Here is a 19,477-nt window from a genome sequence, read left to right on the forward strand (position 1 = left end):
GTTACTCGGGCAAAAGTAGAGTTTTATTTTGGTCTTCAYTGAGGAAGATATTTTGCCTCAATACAAGAGAGCATGACTCGGTGTTTCACAGATGCCAGGCAGTCTCTGCTTATCTGTTCTCAACACCATGTAGCTAATTCTCATTACTCTGTACTTCATCAACTCTATCAAATCATTGTTCCTACCTCTTAACGTAGCCAATCCAAACAAGTGATGCTCCACCAAGCCAATGTGGGCAACGACCATATCAAAGACATCTTTACATATTGTTTTGGTATCACAGGTCAGCTCCAGCTTCTGTCCGCTTAGAAGCATGACATTTACTTTTCGCCTGGTGTCATCGTTCTTCCCTTTCTTAGTCTGTATTTTGTGAAATAAAATATCACAACATTCAAGCTCATGGTAAAGGTGCATTTGTTAGTTTAATACATTTCCCCACCATTGATTACTGAATAGTCCCTTTCTTACCAAGATAGACTTTGGTAGATCCAAGGAGATGAATGGCTCAATAGTCATTTTCACAAACTCAGGGCCAAAGAAATTCTGCAAATCACAAAAGTATGAATGAACACTGTGTTGCCAGAGCAACAGACTAAGGGACAGTTCCAAAGAACCTCATTTTGCCAGCACGCCACACAAGATACACTGGATGACTACAGTGTTGATCACATTACTACGTACTGCATATTTTCCTTCCTTTTCTGGGCAAAAAGCAAACACCGTTGTATCATCTTCTGAGTTTACCTCCCTCATCAACAGCCTGGCATGATTAAGGCCTTATGCATCGGTGCCAACTCTGCCTTGACAAATCTCTGACAGCAACACACAAGTTTTGTCACCTAAAGACTGAAATGTTTTAGTCTAATTCCATCTACTGTATTCAAATAGATGTTCTGTGCAATTTCTTTCAGCCTGTAGGCAAAATAAATGTTCTAGTAATCCACCCTCACTGTGAATGGTACGAGGCTGTCTATCCAAACAGTTAAGAGAACTTTTCTGCACAATAGCCACTTCAATACTGCCTTTAGAAAGAGGCACAGGATTTACCTTTTAAGGGAAAAAACTGCAGTGGTTACAGCCTACCACCTACGGTACACACTAAAACTACTATATATGCAAGCCTCATAGGGAAAAAAAGACTAGTAGGTTAGGGCCTATGTGAATGAACTGAGCAGAGTGCTGTGGACTGCAGAGAAATACAGGGAGTATTATCCTGGATTAGGACAGGAAATTCACCCAAGTCTTGTTTCAATTCCACCTCCCCCCCCCCCCAAAAAAAAGCACCCAATTCACAGAAAGCAGCAGAGGGCATCAAGCTGTCACCTCTTCAAAACACTCAGCCACTGCATTTACCCACTTCTCTGTCTCCATCCTCCTCTGTAATCTTATACTTTATCCACACATCGAGACAGCTGGGARAGGAAAGAGGAGTTTGGAAGGTGATTCAGTGTGAACACAAGGGCCAAATGAATCCTGTCTACCTTTCTTTCCCTTCCCAACTTGTTTATTTAATAAGCTTTGATGCTGGCAGAACACACCTACATCTTAATCACAGAGAAACAAATGCAAACAGAAGTGGTTGAAAACACAGGCTACAGGACAAAAACGCATCCTAATGAAGTTAGGATGCTACACAGCTTAACAATGAAGTGGCTGACAGATACAGCTTTTAGTAAAGACTTGCTGTCTTTGTTAGTGTCTTTGGATGCTGCTTTAGGCTACGTGGCCACTAATGCCACAAAACCTCAGAAATTTACCTTGTGAGAGTAGGTCTTTCCTATCAAGACAACGCCAACCACCTAGTACTTAATTTGTTAATGACTGTTTATTAGAGGACCCAGCTTTTAAATACCACAAATTTGAATTTCAGTTGAGACATTGCTCTGTATGAAAGAAGATAAGAGTTCACGTGAGGTTAAAGCATTACCCTCAGTTTTCTTTGTGTCATGGCCGTTTCCAGGGCTATTTCTCTCAGCGGATCTCTGGTGATGTCAAGCATTGAGGACCTAATTGCATCTCCCGGGTAAAGGTTAGGTCGGGACTGCCTAAGAGCCATTCTGGCTTGCAGTTGCATCATTTCTTCTTCCTGACGCTTCAGCATCACTTCTTGACTTATTAGATTGCCTTCAAATGGTGCTTCATGCTGCCTATTGTATAGTTAGAGAGGATAAAAGACATTACTGGCATGACTAAGACACTCTTCTGCATTAAAATATTATGGTTGAAGGAAGAGTTTAAGAACTTATGTAAGTTGAAACCCAAGAAACAAAAACTAGCCAATATAATATACTATTTTAAACACATTTATTCAGCAACTGGGGAGGTTAACACAAAGTGTTCCTGGATTGAAGCACTCTACAGCAATGGATCAATACGGAAAATGAGCGGAACATGCCAAGTTTCCACAGCTGCCTGTCATTTATTTGTATGAAAATAAACCCTCAACTGCAGTCCAAAAAATTCATGACACTACAAAACCAGTGAATCAATACAAAACCAGCAAATCTACAGCAGGAAGAAAATATGAGCGCTCTGAAAGCTGAAGTTTCTCTGTTCAAGCAGAGACTGTGAGAAAGGCATGCTTGAAAAGCTGTTGTTTAAAAAACAAAACCAAAAACAAACRCACTTTATATAGGCACATATTGCTCCAATTACTTCTTCTACAGCATTTCTTCACTAACTCCTTGCCCAGCATTGTATTTTATTCCCCGAATTTTCCTGAACAGTAGCATAGCTTAAAGTATTTGCTATATTTTACTTAAAATATTTGTTCTATTTTATATTCATATATATTTCAGCATCCTATATTCTAAATTATTCTAAATATCATAGTATAAAATTTTTTCAGCTTCTTATTTGGCTGGAAAAAACCCCCACCACTTTCTTCCTTTCAACTCCTACGAATGGGTTGGTTGATAAGCAGGCATCACAAACAAAATAAATTAAAGAGCCTAAATGAATCATCTGAAAGCAAAAAAACTCACAGTAGTATTTGTGAAGAACAGTGCAACTTATCCCCCCAGTTCCTATCTCAGCAGGTATGGATCTCAAAGGTCCTACCAATTCTATTCCCCATGGAAGCATCAGGAAAGAAATCCAGGTCCTATTTTGGGTAGCAAAAGCAAGAACAAAAAGCAAGCAACTATTTATTTTTACCTGAAAATTGGGAAGCTAGGAAATGAAAAAAATGGGAAGGGACAAGAAAAGAAAAAGAAAAACAACTTCCACTTCCCTTCCTCTTCCCTCTTTCCCCTGTACTTAATGGAAAATCACCTCTAAACCAAAAACAAAATAAAAGCTAATCAAAGCTTCTTTGGAAATGCTAAAGAAGAAGAAGAAAAAAAAAACCACTCTCCCTCCGCTTACATACTATACAGAGGCAATTTTTAACACAACTGGATAGAGGAAACTAAGACTTTCATTCATCAAAACACATATTTGGTACTTCTAAGTTAAGTGTTAAGTTTTGACAGTACATTAGAATAATGAAAAACATGAAAGAGGAAAGAAAAAGCATTTGAAATCTTGCACATCCTATGACACAAGTCCAGGAATGTAGAGAGAGTCCTGCACTGACATAGCCATTCATACTCAAAGCTCATTTACAGACTTTTAAGGACATAAAAATTTATATACTTACTTTTAAAAAAAAACCAACAAAAGGTATGTTTGATGAACGACAAATCAGTTACAAAGAGAAAATGCACCTGTCCAGACCGTGCGAGTTTGTGTGCATGATTTTGAATTTATGTCCATCTTTTCACAACACAGTTTCTAACAAATGCCAACAGTACAAGCAGTGCACTGCATCGTCTTAAAATTTCCAACATTTAAGTTGGTTTCATTGGCTAGCATCCAAAAAAAGCCTTCAAATAAGAAGAGTTATGCCATTGCGAAAGAGTCCAAACAATAAAATGCCATTAACGTGCCAAGACCCGAGCAAAACTATCCTGAGGTTCCTCAAATGGAATTTCGAGGAAGATATACAGTAGTTACTGGAAAACTTATTCATGCAGCCCATCATCCCTTCCGCTGTGCTGGGCTTTCATAGCATTGCTCTCCTTCTCCCTCCGCTCTTCCTTTCTCTGACAGTCTTAATGATGTGCACACAAAAGGACAAAANAAAAAAAAAAAAAAAAAAAAAAGAGAAAAGGCCTCAGACCTGCAAAGACTTGTGCACATGCTTAGCTTTTCACAGAGAAGAGGCTCATTAAATATCAACATACGTGGGAATATTCACAATGAACTAAGTTAAATACGCCCAGGAGCACTCTTAAGATCAAGGTGTCTAAGGATGGGCTCTGAAACAAAAAAAAAAACAAAACAAAAACAAAACCACACACTTTCTGAACATAAATGACTATGAATTAGCAAAGATGATATGAAAAAAATGAGACACGTTGCAACCGGCTATATCTGAAAACACTTGCTAATCTGAAAACCCYTAATGATGAAAAAAAATGCCTTTTTAATAACAAGCATACAGATCTGTGCAATGGCAGCAATCATAAATTATTTGTGTAAAATACTCTCACAATGCCGGTTTATCTTCTTAGTTCACATGTGTTAGTTTTGCTGAGAAGTTGAGTACAGGGCGGAGAGAGGAAGCTCAAAAAACCTAATGCTGCAAAAATTTTCTAAACATAGTATATAAAAGCTATCACCCCACAGAAAGAGCAGGCTCTGGCATCGTGGATAAGTAAAACGACCTCTGGCTTGGTCAGACTGGCAATTTTCTATGAACGGTGGCAGCATGATTCACTCTTTAGCTTCCAAAACAAGGAAAGCATCTCTCATTCTATAGAAGAGACCTGTTGACAGGTAGAGCTCTTTTGAGAAGCTCAGAATAACCAAGTATTATCACTGCAGCAAAAAATCCAAGTTACATCCTAACAGGTAACATCATGGAAGTATATTTTCTACAGTTACCCACCTGACAAGTATTTAGCTGCTACTCTGTGTTTTCTTCAGTTCTTGATTGCTAACCAGATTCTCACAGATTCTTATTAACCCAAAGATGGTCAGCTGGAAGGCTGACTCCTATAAAAGCAGCAAGTGAATTAACTCCTTGCCCAGTGTACTTACCAAGAAATTACCACGTATTGGACCAGAGAAGGAAGTTGGAGGAAGGGAAGCAGTAGGCATTCTCCAATGCATAGTGCAGTGGAAAGACCAGGAAGAAGCTGAGAAAGAAGGATGTATTTTAGTAGGGGAAGAGGGAGATACAAATGGCATCTATTGGATAATTGGAAGGAAAAGGAAACAGAAATCCATGTCAGCTGCTGCTCCTAGAGAGAAAAAGGAAGAACGAGTAAAGGAGGAAAAATAAATAAATAAAAATCAATAGGACRAAAAATAAGAACTACAAGAAGCAAAGAGGAAAAACAGCCACAAGTATCCATTACTATGATGGAAAGCATGCCAAGAAGTTTAAAGGACAGCAGTCACAGAACACGAGAAGGGTTTGAGTGTGCTCCTGAACTACTGAAAAAAAAATCTATGGCTTCTGCTAGTTTAGGAGTAAGCCAGTCTTCCTCAACAGCGCATGTCTCTGGCTGATAAATCTCAACAGCCTTACTGGTCTTTTGATACTGGCTGCCGATTCCTGGAAATCAGAATTCCACCACTGGGTACACAGCTCACTTTTACAACAATTATTTCACAGGTAATTAAGCAGACTCCCTCTACAGACATGCCACAAGAGCACTAAATTTAAAATGTTTTTAAGTACAGATGGTATCTCTGAATAGAGAGAAAAACACTAAAACATGCTCCCAAGTGCTGAAGGGATCCAAGTAATGGATTAAGTCACATACCCTTCCCCAAACCCTGAAATCAAACGCCTTGTCTTTCAGCAAAGGCACAGAGGGGAGACCAAGCAAAAATTCAGATCCCAAAGTATTAAACTCTGGGGTAAGACTGTACAATAACATACAGTTAAAGTTTGTTCCATTGGTAAGCAAAACAGGGGACTCCTCGCTGCACTTCTAGRTTTCATGCATATACAAATTACTGCCATTAGAAGGTACCAGTCTTAACAGACCAATACAAAACAAAACAAGACAATATAAGATGAACCATGAGAAAGTATGTTCTCACTGTTTTACCAAGGCATTTTCACTTGCATAATAGGCCTGATTCATTTACAACAGTGTGCCTGGTTTACATACCACATACTTCTTGCCGTTTTTGAACCAGCTTGAAAACAGAAGCAGAACTTCTCTATCAGCACCCACCAGTTATTGCTGTTTTACCCTGAAGCATAGCTATAGCGTTGAATTTGCAGCTTTTGTGGATTGAACTGAAAGCCACTGCAGAAACAATGGTGACTTAACAGTAGTCACCAATTGGGAGGAGAAAACAAAAAAAAAAACCAACAAAAAAGACAAACCAATGGCAGAGAAGTTGCGAAAGTTATAAGCTTATTCTGTAGTCACAGAACTAGCAGTCTGTTTTGCCATTTCAGTATGAAAGTACTCAGGTGCTAAAATAGCATAACATGCAAAGTGGATGTTTACAGGTCTTTTTAACAGGGTTACATGGAACACAAACCTGTAACCTGAGTCCTAGGAAATCTGCCCTAAAAGCGCACATATTAGCCAAAATCCCCTTATATCTGGATCGCTAAGTCTGCCTGCACACTGCAGTAAAACACATATGCTGCTATACGAATAGATTCCATATTCCCGCCAACAAGGCGGCGTTCACCCAGCTAAGCAATGCCTAAGGATTTTTCCCCCACAAGAAATGCCAATACATACATTTTGAAACAACACTATGTGTTTCAGGCAAAGAATAAGTGGTAAGAAAACCAATGCAGCTGCTCAGATCACTGAAAGCTATAAAATTCCCAAGTTACTGTTCCCTTGTTCATCCATCCTCAGACACAGTCCTTCCTGAGACCCTGCCTTACTCAGATGCACTGAGGCTACAAAATACAGTACAAGCAGCAGACGTTCACTTATTTTAATCTCAACATTCAAAGCACGGCTCTACCCCCTACTCGCTGCACATCACCCTACACGCTACATGAACAAGGAGGACACATTTGACAGCCTTGCCACAGTACCTGGAACAGAAGGATTCCCATCCAGCCCATAGGGCAACATACAAACATCCTAAAATATCGAGCACAGCAGCAATCCTTCTCCTGATCTCCCCCAAACAAGGCAAAAAGCTGCTAAGAGATGGTTTTGCTGTTGTACTGGGGTGAAGGGAGAGGGCAAAAACACACGTGTACTTTTTTTCTGCTGTTTTATTACGCGAAAGCTGTTTGAATCATTTTGGTCAAGCATTCAAGGTGATTCAGCATCTGGCAGAGACTAAAAGAAGAGAACTTTCCATCTAAAAGGTCAACCTTCATAAAAAAGTCTCAAACATTTAGAAGGCAATCACTCAGAAAACCTAGCAGGTACTGCTACATATGCTGCTGCTAAAAGATTATGCACAAAGCAGAACCTATTTTCAAAAGGAACACTGATAAACGGCACAGCATTTTTATTAAAAAAAAAAAAGTAATATTCAAATATATGGCATGATAAAATATATTTCAAAAAGCATAAATCTTTAAATTGGCCTACCTAATCAGTGTTGAGCTTTCATGYGGGAAAAAAAAAAAAAACAAAAAAAACAACCACAGTAACATAAACCCTAGAATTTGCCAGAAAAAGCAACCAAATATATGGCTTTTGGCTTATTAAAAAACAATTGCATGCTCTCATATCCCTATAAAATGAATACATTTCAAAGTAATCCTTACTAATATCAACACTTTCTAAAATATTCCCTTAGAAGAATACTATTGAAATAAAAATGACAAAGTATTTCCAAGCAGAACCTAACTCGTGACCTGCTGACAGATACGGCAGCTAGTCACAGCACAACCCACTCTCCATTAAATACGGGAGTTGAATTTGGACTCTTAACTGGTATAGTTACCTCTACACCACAGCACATCATGAGACTTTTACTGACTGCAATACGCAGCTCGGAAWTGCTGTCATCTTCAAGACACAACATGCAATTGACTGAACGCTAAACAGAAGTTGGGATCATAGAGAAAAATTTCTTGCAGATTTAGAATAACTTCTCCTATAGAGACCGTGCACTTTAAGATACATTGTTTTCACATGGTTTACCTTGCCCTCTGAGAATTAGCTTGACTTGATGTTGAGATATCATCAGCGCCTGGTAAAGCACCGCTGGCATCATCTCTCTTGAAACCTTCATTTCTTCTCACTAGCAAATGAAAACACAAATTAATACCTGACCAGGCTACAAAACGTAGGCAGTAATCCTATCTAAAAATCAAGGATTTATCAGTCATATGAGGTTACTTAGAAGGGATCAAATTTGTATGTTCTGCACAATGGCATTACAGTATTAGACAAACTAGCATTATGAAGTTGATTCTAGTTTTCAAAGAGATCCTATTGTTTCCGCCAGTGAAGATAACTGCTACACAAGTCCTTTGAAGAAGAATACTAATGAAGGCTTAAAAAATACAATAAAAATACACACACAATTGCATAAACACCATTCCAATACGAAACGTTTCTTTTTCAGCCAAGAGTTGAGACATTTAAATTGCCCAAACATCATACAAAACCATTCCAAAACAGAATTAGAGCAGCTAGATAAGGTAATAACGCATCCAATTCCCAAGAAGGGCGTTAAGAAACCACTACAATGCTGAGCTCCCATGTTTAATTTTAGTTCCTGAAATTTGATCCTTTGATTTATCACATAGTGATTTTTTTTTTATTTTTGTAATGAACAAGCGCTATCCTGCTTGTAACAGTCATCTCCTTCGCTGAGATGTTTTCCTGCAGCGACACCTGCGATGCTGCACTGAAAGCTTGATTTTGCCAAGCACTTTGCTTTGATCTCTTACTGTCCCCGCAAGGAACAGAACTAGCAGGAGAGCTCTTGTGCAACGCATCTACAGCCACGTTGATTTTAAAATTGTCCTTTTTGACCGTCATTTCACAGAGTCCAACAACAGTACTAGCAGTCAAACAGCAGCTCTCTTTCACCTTCATGGACTTAAGAGCTGTTGACTTTGGATCAGAACACACAAGTAGCTAAATGGTAACAGGCAGAAAAATGAGGGAAGCAAGTTACAGGAGCCTGCACCTCAAAAATGAGCTTGTTACTTGCTACTCATTACTGCTCCTTAGGCTTCTGGCTCAGGATGTGGGAGGACAGACAAAAAAATGAGGAAGGAGCTGAGAAAGTTGTGAGGACGTGGAGGTTTGGACTGGAATTCCATGCTGGACCAGAGGTGCGTGGAAGGAGAACAGGAGGCCGTGGCGTAAGCCTGATGCAGGTTTCGGGATTCAACACACACTTTGGCCAACTGGCGCTCTACCACCTAGGACACACAACGCTGAAGTCTGTCCATTATTTCCCCATATTTTTTCAAATGACTGGAAACTAGAATAACAATTGCAAGGAGCAGCCCATGCCTACAGCTTGTCATGGCCAGAATGTGAACGCAATGGTGGAGGAAATGAAATGACCTGAAATGAAATCCAGCCATCAGCCATTTCTCAGATCAGCCAGAAATGCAGTTACTGAATCAAAAAGCAGTTACTGAAGTCATTACTTTCCCAATTATAACATCCCATCACTGAGATAAATCCAGTGCAAGGAGTTTTAGTCTAGGATTCACACCTTCCTGGCACATTGCACATTTCTTCCTGTCTTCCTTCATTTGTTCTGAAATAAATCTGCTTCTTGCTCTTTGCAACTGTTCTATAGCCAGAAACAAATAAGTCTGGACAAACTATTAAATGACTAATTACCAATACAAAAGTAATGACCATAACCAAAGAACTTTCATGTTGCTTAAACCTCCCAAGGACAGGTATGGAAGCGAGATGAGCAGCTGGACAATTTAGGATTTCAGGGTAATTTTGGGCCACAGTCTGTTCTTCATCCTTTGACTACAGCCTCCTCCTACTGTTAGGCCTCTGCTTCCTGTTTGAAGTCCTCCCTTCCTTCTACGCCAACTACTCCTAAGCTCCTCACCATTAAAGCTGGTCCCAGCTCTAGAATCACGGCTCAAGTAAGGTCAATGCATGAAGAGCAGAAGCAGTATCGGGAGGTGCTACTGCCTGCTAGTATCATCCAACCCTTCAGCACCTGGCATTAAGTCTACTAGATGCCCAGATGATTTTCAGTGTGACAGCAATGAGAGAGGCTAACTGCTTCCTGCACTGTACAAAAGGACACATGCATGCCACGTACAGTGCAGCTATACAGATCCTCTTTGTTTCTTTTCACCATCCTAGCACTTATTAAAAAAAAAAAAAACAAAAAAAACCTCAAAGCATTTTCTTCCAGGCTGTGCTTCCATACTCTGTGATGAAAATCCTTCCTGCCATAYATCAGCCAACAACTCTTCATACCACCTCCTGCTTTTCAAAGTCACTAATTTTGTAGAGCTTTCTTAAAATTTATCATACTCATAGCCTATTCTATTTACTTGCTTGCATTACACCGAAATCTTTGAAAATCTTTGGCTTATGCATTATCAATGACTTTACCCTTGCAGTAATGCTCACTGAAATCAAAAGAATTAAGCCCTACATGTTCCATATAAAGCTTTTGTAATGTACCATAAATGGACACCAGCAAAAATTTAATCATTTTTGTGCCTCTGAAGGCAGCACAAGTCATTTAAATCAAGCACTCCAGTAAAAAGTTAACCATTTCCAGCTTTCCCTACCAAGTTTGTTTTCAGAATGCCAAATGTCAAACTTGTGTCTGAACAGACTGCCAATTATGCTGACCTATACACAATACTGTAATTACATGAGATCATCTTACAACTTCATATTACTGGTAATTACCAAGTCTCCTACTAAAGATTTAACTTCCTTCATGTTTGTTGAATCTATTTTTAACCTTCAACTCCTTCTTCTGTTTTTAAGCACTATTTATTTATTTATTAAACACAGGTCTTACCTTGCCTGAAATCTGGTTCCGAAGAAATAATAGATGGACTTTCACTCGAAGTACTATAGACATCACTGTGGTAAGATTTGTACCTTCTCAAAGGTTCTGAAAGTTTAAATAAGGGTATCAGAAGAGTAAAAGAGCAGCAGTTCTAAGGCAAATTCAAACACAGTGGRACATTTAAAATTTGATCCTTTCAAAATATTTCAACATTCTTTGGCTACGGAGTTTTTATGTAAAGGAAAAGTATCAGCAGACACCGTGCAGTCTCATTCTGTCCCTGTAGCCTGCCATACTGCAGTTCGCCTTCCCTCTCTTGGCTATCCTAACAGATCCACCTCCTCCAAACTTCTCTCTCATGGCCACTCCCAAGCTAAAACTAATAGTTTTAAAAAAAAGGAGCAGACTAAAACATTTGGTCCACAGCTTGTGTGCAGAAAAGAACCAGGACTCAGTCCCTTGTTCCTTCACTATGAAATAGCAAAAATATCTAGAGAGATAAAGCAGGACCTGGAAAACTATAATTCATTCAGCTTAGCTTTGACATCCAGAAAATATGACTGAACAATCTATTAAGAAGCCCTTCTAGGATATTTAGTTAACCAGAACAGCTAAATGGATTTGATGAGAACAAATCAAGACAACACAATCTCAGTTCCTCCTCTGAATGGATTCTTTAAATAACATACTGAAGCAAAGGAATCAGTAGATGGACTATGTCCTTGATATTTGTAACAATATCCCAAGACTTTCTTACATGCAAGCCAACAAACAACCATATAGTGTGTTTATAGGCAGAAAAAGAGAGCCACATTTGGAGACTATCAATGTTTCTCTGTCCAACTGAGAGGACACTTCAGGTTTCTTTCTTTTCCAGAAGGCTGCCCTTGGCCCAGTTACAGTTAACATTTTTGAAAACAAAAACAATGATTTAGAGAAAACATATAACAGCTGTAGATGAGACCGACTGGAACAGGCTGCAGGAGAACAGCCTCTTCAGGAGATCAGGATAAAAACAAACAAAACCAAACCAAAATTTGATAAATTGCAGAAATGATCTGAAGACTCACAACGAAAGATTCTGTAAAGACAAGAGCAAATCACTGCAGTCAGGAATACAAATGTCAGAACACACGATGGGGAACAACCGAGCAGGCAGCAGCAAAAGGTGTGAGGTTAGAGCAGATCACAGCTTGAAAAGATGCGGTCATCAGCAATGATGAAGCTGCTAAGAGAAAAACTTTATTAACAAGACCATTACACAGAAGAAATGCAAGCCTATTTTCTACTCAACCCAGAGCTGCTGAGGACACAACTAGAGAATTAAGGTCATTTCAGAGACAGACGAAAAAAAGGATACAGACAAATTCAGCAACTTTGCTTCCCCTCTCCAGAAGGGAGCAATAGCACCAAAGGGTATGAAGCTCATACAATATAATCCCTGACTACCAGTTAAATGAAACAGCTTTACTTGCTCTATGGAAGACATGAATAAAAGCAAAACAGAAAAAAATGACGGAGATGGGCAAAGGCCTCCAGTGCGCAAAATGCTGTTATAAAGAGAACCATGATCTGCTGTTTTGGAAAAGAAGAAAGCCAGCTAAATCTACAGGTTAAGAAAAGTAGCTCAGATACTAGGAACAATTTTCTAACTAAAAGGGTAATGGAACAAAGGAACAGATTAACTAAGAAGGTTGTGAAATCCTTTTCACCAGAGAAGAAGAGTTAGATAAAGATGATCTAAAGCTGGTTGATCAAACCTGAATGCAACAACTTGAGGCTCTGACGAGCAAGTAGTGTGCAGAAAGGCTCTGCAGCGGGACAGGCTTTCTCCTTGCAGAATCAGAGCCCGCATTAAAAATACTTTTTCCTTTCTACCCTATTAATTGGGAAGACTTGATGGAATCGTTAGGAACTGTAGCATGCTAATACCCGCATGATCTGAAACAGTTTTAAACTCATTTTAAAAAAGCAATACATTTTAAGTTAATAGGTAACATTCTCAAAACTATGTTTTGAAACAGAGTTTAAACCCCATCTATCTTTATGTTTACAAGATGATTTCAGGCACTGCAAAAAGGAAATCAGAGCTTCCATCTTCCAAGTTCCAGAAAACAAAATACCCAATGGAAAATCCTACAAGAATAATAAAAAAAAGTGGGATAAGCGGTATGGGTTCAGAAAAAAAGGCAAAGAGGCAGTTGAGAACACTACTTGTTTAGACTTCCTACAGTAGTATGGAAAACTTCAAATAGGAAAAAGGCAGGAAAAGATATTATATGATGCAAGAGACCAAGACTAAAGACTAGTTCATGTCAATTTTGGAATATGTGTTTCCAAAACCTTCTTCCAGAGAGAGAGGCATTTTTTGCATTTCTCCCAGCTTACTTGGATTGCACAGGTCTCTGCTGCCCCAGCAAATACAAAAAGATTGTGTGAGGAAACTGTGAAAAGCAGGCAAAGCAACCAACCCACCCGCAAAACCAGCTTCTCCCTCCAGCCCATTTCAGCTACACAGCCAGACAGCATAAACCACAGCAAATACTAACACTAAAGGACATGTTTCACGTTATTCTCACAAATGAACACCACTGCTCGCACATGTGCCAGCCTTCAACCTGCAGAATCACGTGGAGAATTCACCTTGGGGGGGGGGGGGGGGAATACGCGCGCTTTGAGTGTTTTGGTTTTACAACAAAGAAATCCGCTACCAATCTAGAAATTACTTGCCTAAATAGGGAAATATAACTCAACTTCAGCGGGGAGCCTTTTGCTGTGTATTTTTAAAGTGTCCTCAGCCTTTTAAGTGAGGCATCAATCCAAACATGATACTGAAGCTATGGTACAGAAACACTTAACTGAAAACAGATCTCTTCCTTCTCAGTAGTTTTATTTGCTGTAGATTTTTCAAGTCTGCTATGCTGACTTTGAAGCGAGAGAAAGGAAAGGGAACAATAAAATACAGCATGAGATTTTAAACAGATCTCTCATTATTCTACCTAGTCAGCAGCCTGGGCTTCCTGAATCACACACAACTTGTGGCTCCGTCCTGGTTCTTCCAGACAAGAAAATGTGCAGAAAATAAATGYGAAATGGTAGAAGAGAAACATGCAGTTAAAACACAAAACAAGTGCTTATATGTGGTGGCATGATATCCGACTCTGCAGGGTATTTGACTTCTCTTGACTCAGCCTGGTAGCAGGAGTTGGCACCCTGCTGTAAGCCAAGGATTACGTTCATGAGCCAAGAAACGTAAAGAAAGATTCCCAATCACTTCTTATCTCGCTGCCTTCACAGGCCTCCACGGGAGGCCCAGCTAGGTTCAAACCTCTTCTCCAAGCAGGACATTCACAAGCAGAAACAGAGATGGGACCAACCCTCCCTTCTTTTCCCACATTTCCCCCATAAGCAAGACAGTACAATGTATCCCAGTAACACAGGCAAAGATATTTTTCTCATTTTTTGCAGTGATTTTACAACCTTTCTATATAGGGCTGCATCAGTTACCACCAGCCTGTTCAGCAGATGGACAAAAATTTAAAGGAGATGAAGAAGTCGGAGCCTGCAGTTTGGGGTAATTCCTCTAGAGTTTTCTTCTCTTTGCTCAGTTTGGGAATGTATATACACATATATTTTAACATCTTAATCAAAGACAATGTTTTTCAGGGGTATTAAATTCTAAATATGGAGACTCCTTTATCTATAATGCTTGGAAAATTCCTCAAGTAGTTCATGCAGTCTCCTCTCCTCCAGCAAATTCTCCTCATCTTTAACAGATCATATTAGGATTTAACTTCAGAGTAGGCACTTGGATCACCTCCAGGTAGAACTTCCACTAATTAAACAGTGGCTTCCAAGGGTCACAAATCCATCTTCTGGGATCATATGAAAGTTAAGATTTTCATATAATAGTTTCAAAAATGAAGATAAACTTTGAGCCTGTGTGGCTGAGGAGGAACTGAAAGATGAGATCTACAAAASCTAAGGAAGACGATAAACAACTTCTCCCCCAAATTTCCCAATTTTCCATGAGATTTTTGAACAGCCTTAATATTTTTTCATTTGTGGTGACTGAAGAGAGACTTCAGAATTGACTTAACTTCTTCTAGTAACAGCAAGAATGTTGTAGCAAAAATTATTCTACCAGTTACCCTTCTCATACATTACAGTGTTTGGATTTCAGTATCTTAGCGGAATACTTCAAATTATTTCCTACCTCAGTAGAAACAACCTGAATTTAAATGTGTCATAATTTTAGTCTACAACTAAAATTGATAAATAAACCTTGTAACAAAAATGTAAATTAACATGAGATAACATCATGATGCAGAGCTGAAGGAAATAACACAACTCGAAGAATCCGTGTTCATGTTGATTAGTGCTGCACTGGTGCTTTTGCAAACTCCCCACCAAAGCCAGCAGAGCACAACCTTACAGGCCCCTAAGCCCGCACAAAATCACAACACACACTATTTACGCAAGGCAAGAGATGCAAGCCCAGACAAGCAATTTACAGAATGCGTCATCCCGGCCAACTTCAACAGAAATCTGAGAACTACGTTTAGCTTGGAACTTCATTATCCCGAACACGACTCAAATCAGAGATACAGGTTTTCAAATGCACATTATTACAGAAATCACTGGCTGTACGGAGCAGGCAAAGGACAGAGATGGGAGAGTTAAACAAGCAGTTTCATTGCACAGAGGGAGGGAAGGAGCTCTTGTTTGCCCTTTGGGGTTTTTGTTTGTTTGTTTTAAGATGTGTCTATTATTTAAGAGTTTTATTAAAATACCATTTAAAACACATTACAGTTCTTCAAAAAGGGGCTGGGACATGCTTCTTCCAGAAGAGTCATGCTTACTCTTCCCTTCCTTTTTTTTTTTATCTAATAGAACTTGAATTATCTTACATGAAGCAATATAGGTTTAAGAGGAAGAGTGCAGTCTCAGAATAAATCCCTGGTAAAAAATCATATCCCTCAAGCAGGGAGCCAAATCCATTTGGCATTCCAGGGCAGCAAGCTCACCACTCCSTTTAAGCATGTGAGATTTCCACCTTCCACATCCTAAACTGAAAAACTGTATCGTGCATGCAGCCCATGTCACCTGGTGCAACCAACAAGCCATCCCAGGGATTTCCCAGAGGGTCTAACGGACTCCTAACGTAGAGGTTTTGGCAGGATCTGGGTGACAGGCAGAAGCAGATCCTTGTAATATTGCAGAACACACGCAGCTCTATGGTTAGGCTGTAGATTAAAACAGCAAGATTAAGGATAACAATTCCAGGGGTGATAGAAGTCAGTGTCCAGCTTGAATTTAAAAAAAGCCACAGTTCCTTTCTGGATCTGGATCATGTTATCTAGGATGAGAAAGCACACATGTAGACCAAAAGCATGCCAAATACAGGTTTTGAAGGTTTTTTTTTTTGATGTTTTACCAGACTGAGAATGTAATGTGTTGATTAAAAATTGATAACCCGAAACCTGCTCCCAAACTGATCAAGCTGCTCATATTCTCTTAGATTATTGTCTCTTTGAAAAGGAGATAAAGCACCTGCCACTTTGCAGTTCAAATATGAAATTGCTTTACTACCTGATGTTAAACTAAGTTATTCAGAACAAAAATAATAGTGGCTGATGCCAGAGTATTTGTACTTCATAGAAACATCACAAATATTACTTGCATCCTCCTTGAAAAGCCTATTCCTACCATCTCAGTAAAATTAATGATTGAAAGTTTTCCATCTAACTGGCAAAATAAAATCATTCTATTTTCTTGCCTTCCAGTTTCATGAATATGATTCCTGAACACTGTTCTAACTGAACCTTTTCCATACCGGACATACCAACCACATGACAATCCATTTCACCACCACTGAATTCAAATCATACTTCAGCACGATGATCATAAGACATGTGTAAACAGGGCCTCAATTTGCTTCCACATGCATACAGTATACATCACTGTACATGACTCACATTTCCTCTGCTTAACCTACACAGAAACTCACTACGTATAATTCAACTGAAAAAAGAAAGTATGCATTTCATTGAATTTGCAGAGGTAAATCTATTAAGCAAATATTCCTCTTCTGCCTTAAACCCACCTCTCCAGTAACTCCTGAAATAAAACCTCTGGGGTTTCATTTACCAGAATACATTTAGTATTAAAAGCTAGCTGCTTACCTATAGAAATTTCTCCTTCTTTAAAAATGTGACTTCAAAGACAGCTTTTAGAAGCTGGACATTTAGAGTATCCCTAATCTTAATTCCCCACCCAAACACTTGCAGCTGTGACATGGAAGTTATATAAATGGGGTCCAGATGAGTCTTCAGGATAGCTAATGAATTAACAAAGTTTTCTGAGATAAATACACGCAGAACTTAGGAGGCAGAGATTGACCTCTAGAAACACAAAATACTCTGTTTTTGCTGACTGTCTCAAGCAGAGAGGAACAGGTGAAGAAGAAAGAGGACCTAATCTTTGGGTTGTATGCTGCAAAATCAAAGGTAAAAGACAGAGGGATGAACCAGCGGAGGCTCTGGGATTCACACGGTTTCCAACTGCACCAACACTCAACGAAGACAGCCTGGCGAATACTCCCAAACCACCCGTGCTGCCCCGGCCCTGGATGCAGCGTTCCACAGCTTCAGCAAGAGCAACTTCTCTGGTATCCTTCCCTCCTTCTCCTCCCTGCCCGCCACGTAACCCGCAGCCAGCTACACTACTACTCTCCTAACTAGTACTGTGCTGCTGTATTCCACCAGGACATCAGCAATCTCTACTCTTCTTCATTTAAAACATCCCCCTAAGCAATACTGCATATAGAAAAAGAAGGATGCGCATTCACTACAGTAATGCCTAAAGCAATTCACTTTTAGTTATACATACACTCAAAACAGGGACAAAAAAGCTACCAAAGCAAATAAAGAAGAGAGATTCACACAAGGCTACCATCTGACAGCAACAGGCCATGCTATCACGCCATTCGAGGGTAGGCCTGGGATGTAAAAACTGAAGTCTGTTTACGCTTCGTGACTCTCAGAAGATACAATCAGTTTTGTGGGTGAGAAGGCAGAGAAAGCTGGGAGCGAGGGAGAACGGATGACGCTTTCATGCTTTTAAGCGGCAATCCAGGCTTGCAAAATGTAAAAGGCAGAGTACTTTTCTCTCTGAAATGGGACACTATCCGCGGGTGCCAAGCAACAACTGCCAAGTTTCAAAAGAACAACAAAAACAAATCAACCCACTTGGTACAGTCCAACTGCTTGGTTTTAGCAGGTTATAACTTAACAACTTGAATCAATTCTGCCAAAGATCACAAAAACTACATAACAAAAACAAGACTGAATAATAACAGTGGAGACACAGAACTTTCTCTTCCATCACTTGGCAAGATTAAAACACATTTTTGGAGTCTGTTCTTAGCGCTCAGAACTGGCTCCTGTATACCTGAACTCCAGTAGCATCTCTTTCCCTCGGCCCCCCCACCTTCTGGCTAAGCACTTGACCACGGACAATGACCCAAACTTTCTTCAGTACGCAGCAGATAAACAACCTCAACCCTGAAACAGCACAGTGGAAAAACATACAAGAGAGCAAGTTCATGAACAAGGCACTTAAAATGACAGTGTCTTTGGAAGCCTTCTGAGGCTAAATCTGAGACCTTCCAACTGCAGATTATAATGCAGTTTAGATGGTCTGTAGCTCATTACAAATGACTCCATTACAGTACAGCTGTAATTAAAGCTCTGTCATTCTTTCCACTATAAACCCTACTTTTCATGAGTTTATAATTTGGGTTGTAAAAATCTGTTCCGAGTGAAAGCTTGGCATACCAGGGCCTATGCATGGGAGCATTTTCCAGGACAGTCAACTCCTTAAGGTTTTATGAATAACAGAAAAGTTTGCCAGGTTAACCCAAAATAAGTTAAAGAAGAAATGAGCCACATGTCACTCAAGTTCTTCTGTAGTTTGAAGAGGCAGTTATATCTGGCAAAACTTAGTGTGCAGAGAGTCCAGTGTCATTTCCCAATTCAAAAAACAAAGACAATGAATAGCTGAAAGCCGATTACTGCAGCTAATGTGTAACTAAATGTAACCTAGACCTGGATTCAACTCAATTTAAAATACCTCCAAATCTACCAAAGAGAAGACAGACGCTCTCCTCTCTACGAAGTCCAACAACCAATCTTGTTCCCACGAGTCCTTCCCCATTCTGCCACCCCAGCCTGAACAGAACCCTTATTCCTGACTGGAGAAGCTTTCAAAATACCTTATTCTCTTTCTCCTCCTTTTCTCTTTCAGTGCCTGTCCTTTGAGGCCATGCTGTGTCAGCCTCGAAGGCATGGTGTCGTGATCTAGGGACAAGAGTGGGAGTTGCTGTCACTTTCTCTGGACTTCTTTTCCACTCCATTTCTAGGTGTCATCCCACCTGTCAGCTACGTGATGACCAACCGTGGGGAGTAAGCTAGCCATGCATACAGTGCAGCCCAAGACACCACCACCCTTGTCA

At 39.7% G+C, this 19,477-nt stretch overlaps 1 protein-coding gene across 1 annotated transcript in view; it reads right to left on the reverse strand.

Moving 5' to 3' along the window:
* Positions 1-19,477, reverse strand: part of PTPN13 (protein tyrosine phosphatase, non-receptor type 13) — a 99,350-nt gene that overhangs the window by 41,763 nt on the left and 38,110 nt on the right. The window contains exons 7-11 of the mRNA XM_026068462.1: positions 10,972-11,067; positions 8,139-8,238; positions 1,928-2,147; positions 469-543; positions 186-360 (exon numbers count right to left, since the gene is read on the reverse strand). Of these exons, the coding sequence (XP_025924247.1) occupies positions 186-360; positions 469-543; positions 1,928-2,147; positions 8,139-8,238; positions 10,972-11,067 (666 nt within the window). The remainder of the gene's footprint in view (positions 1-185; positions 361-468; positions 544-1,927; positions 2,148-8,138; positions 8,239-10,971; positions 11,068-19,477) is intronic.

Source organism: Apteryx rowi, unplaced genomic scaffold (genome assembly GCF_003343035.1).
Source record: "Apteryx rowi isolate R43461 unplaced genomic scaffold, aptRow1 scaffold_270, whole genome shotgun sequence".
NCBI lineage: Eukaryota > Metazoa > Chordata > Aves > Apterygiformes > Apterygidae > Apteryx > Apteryx rowi.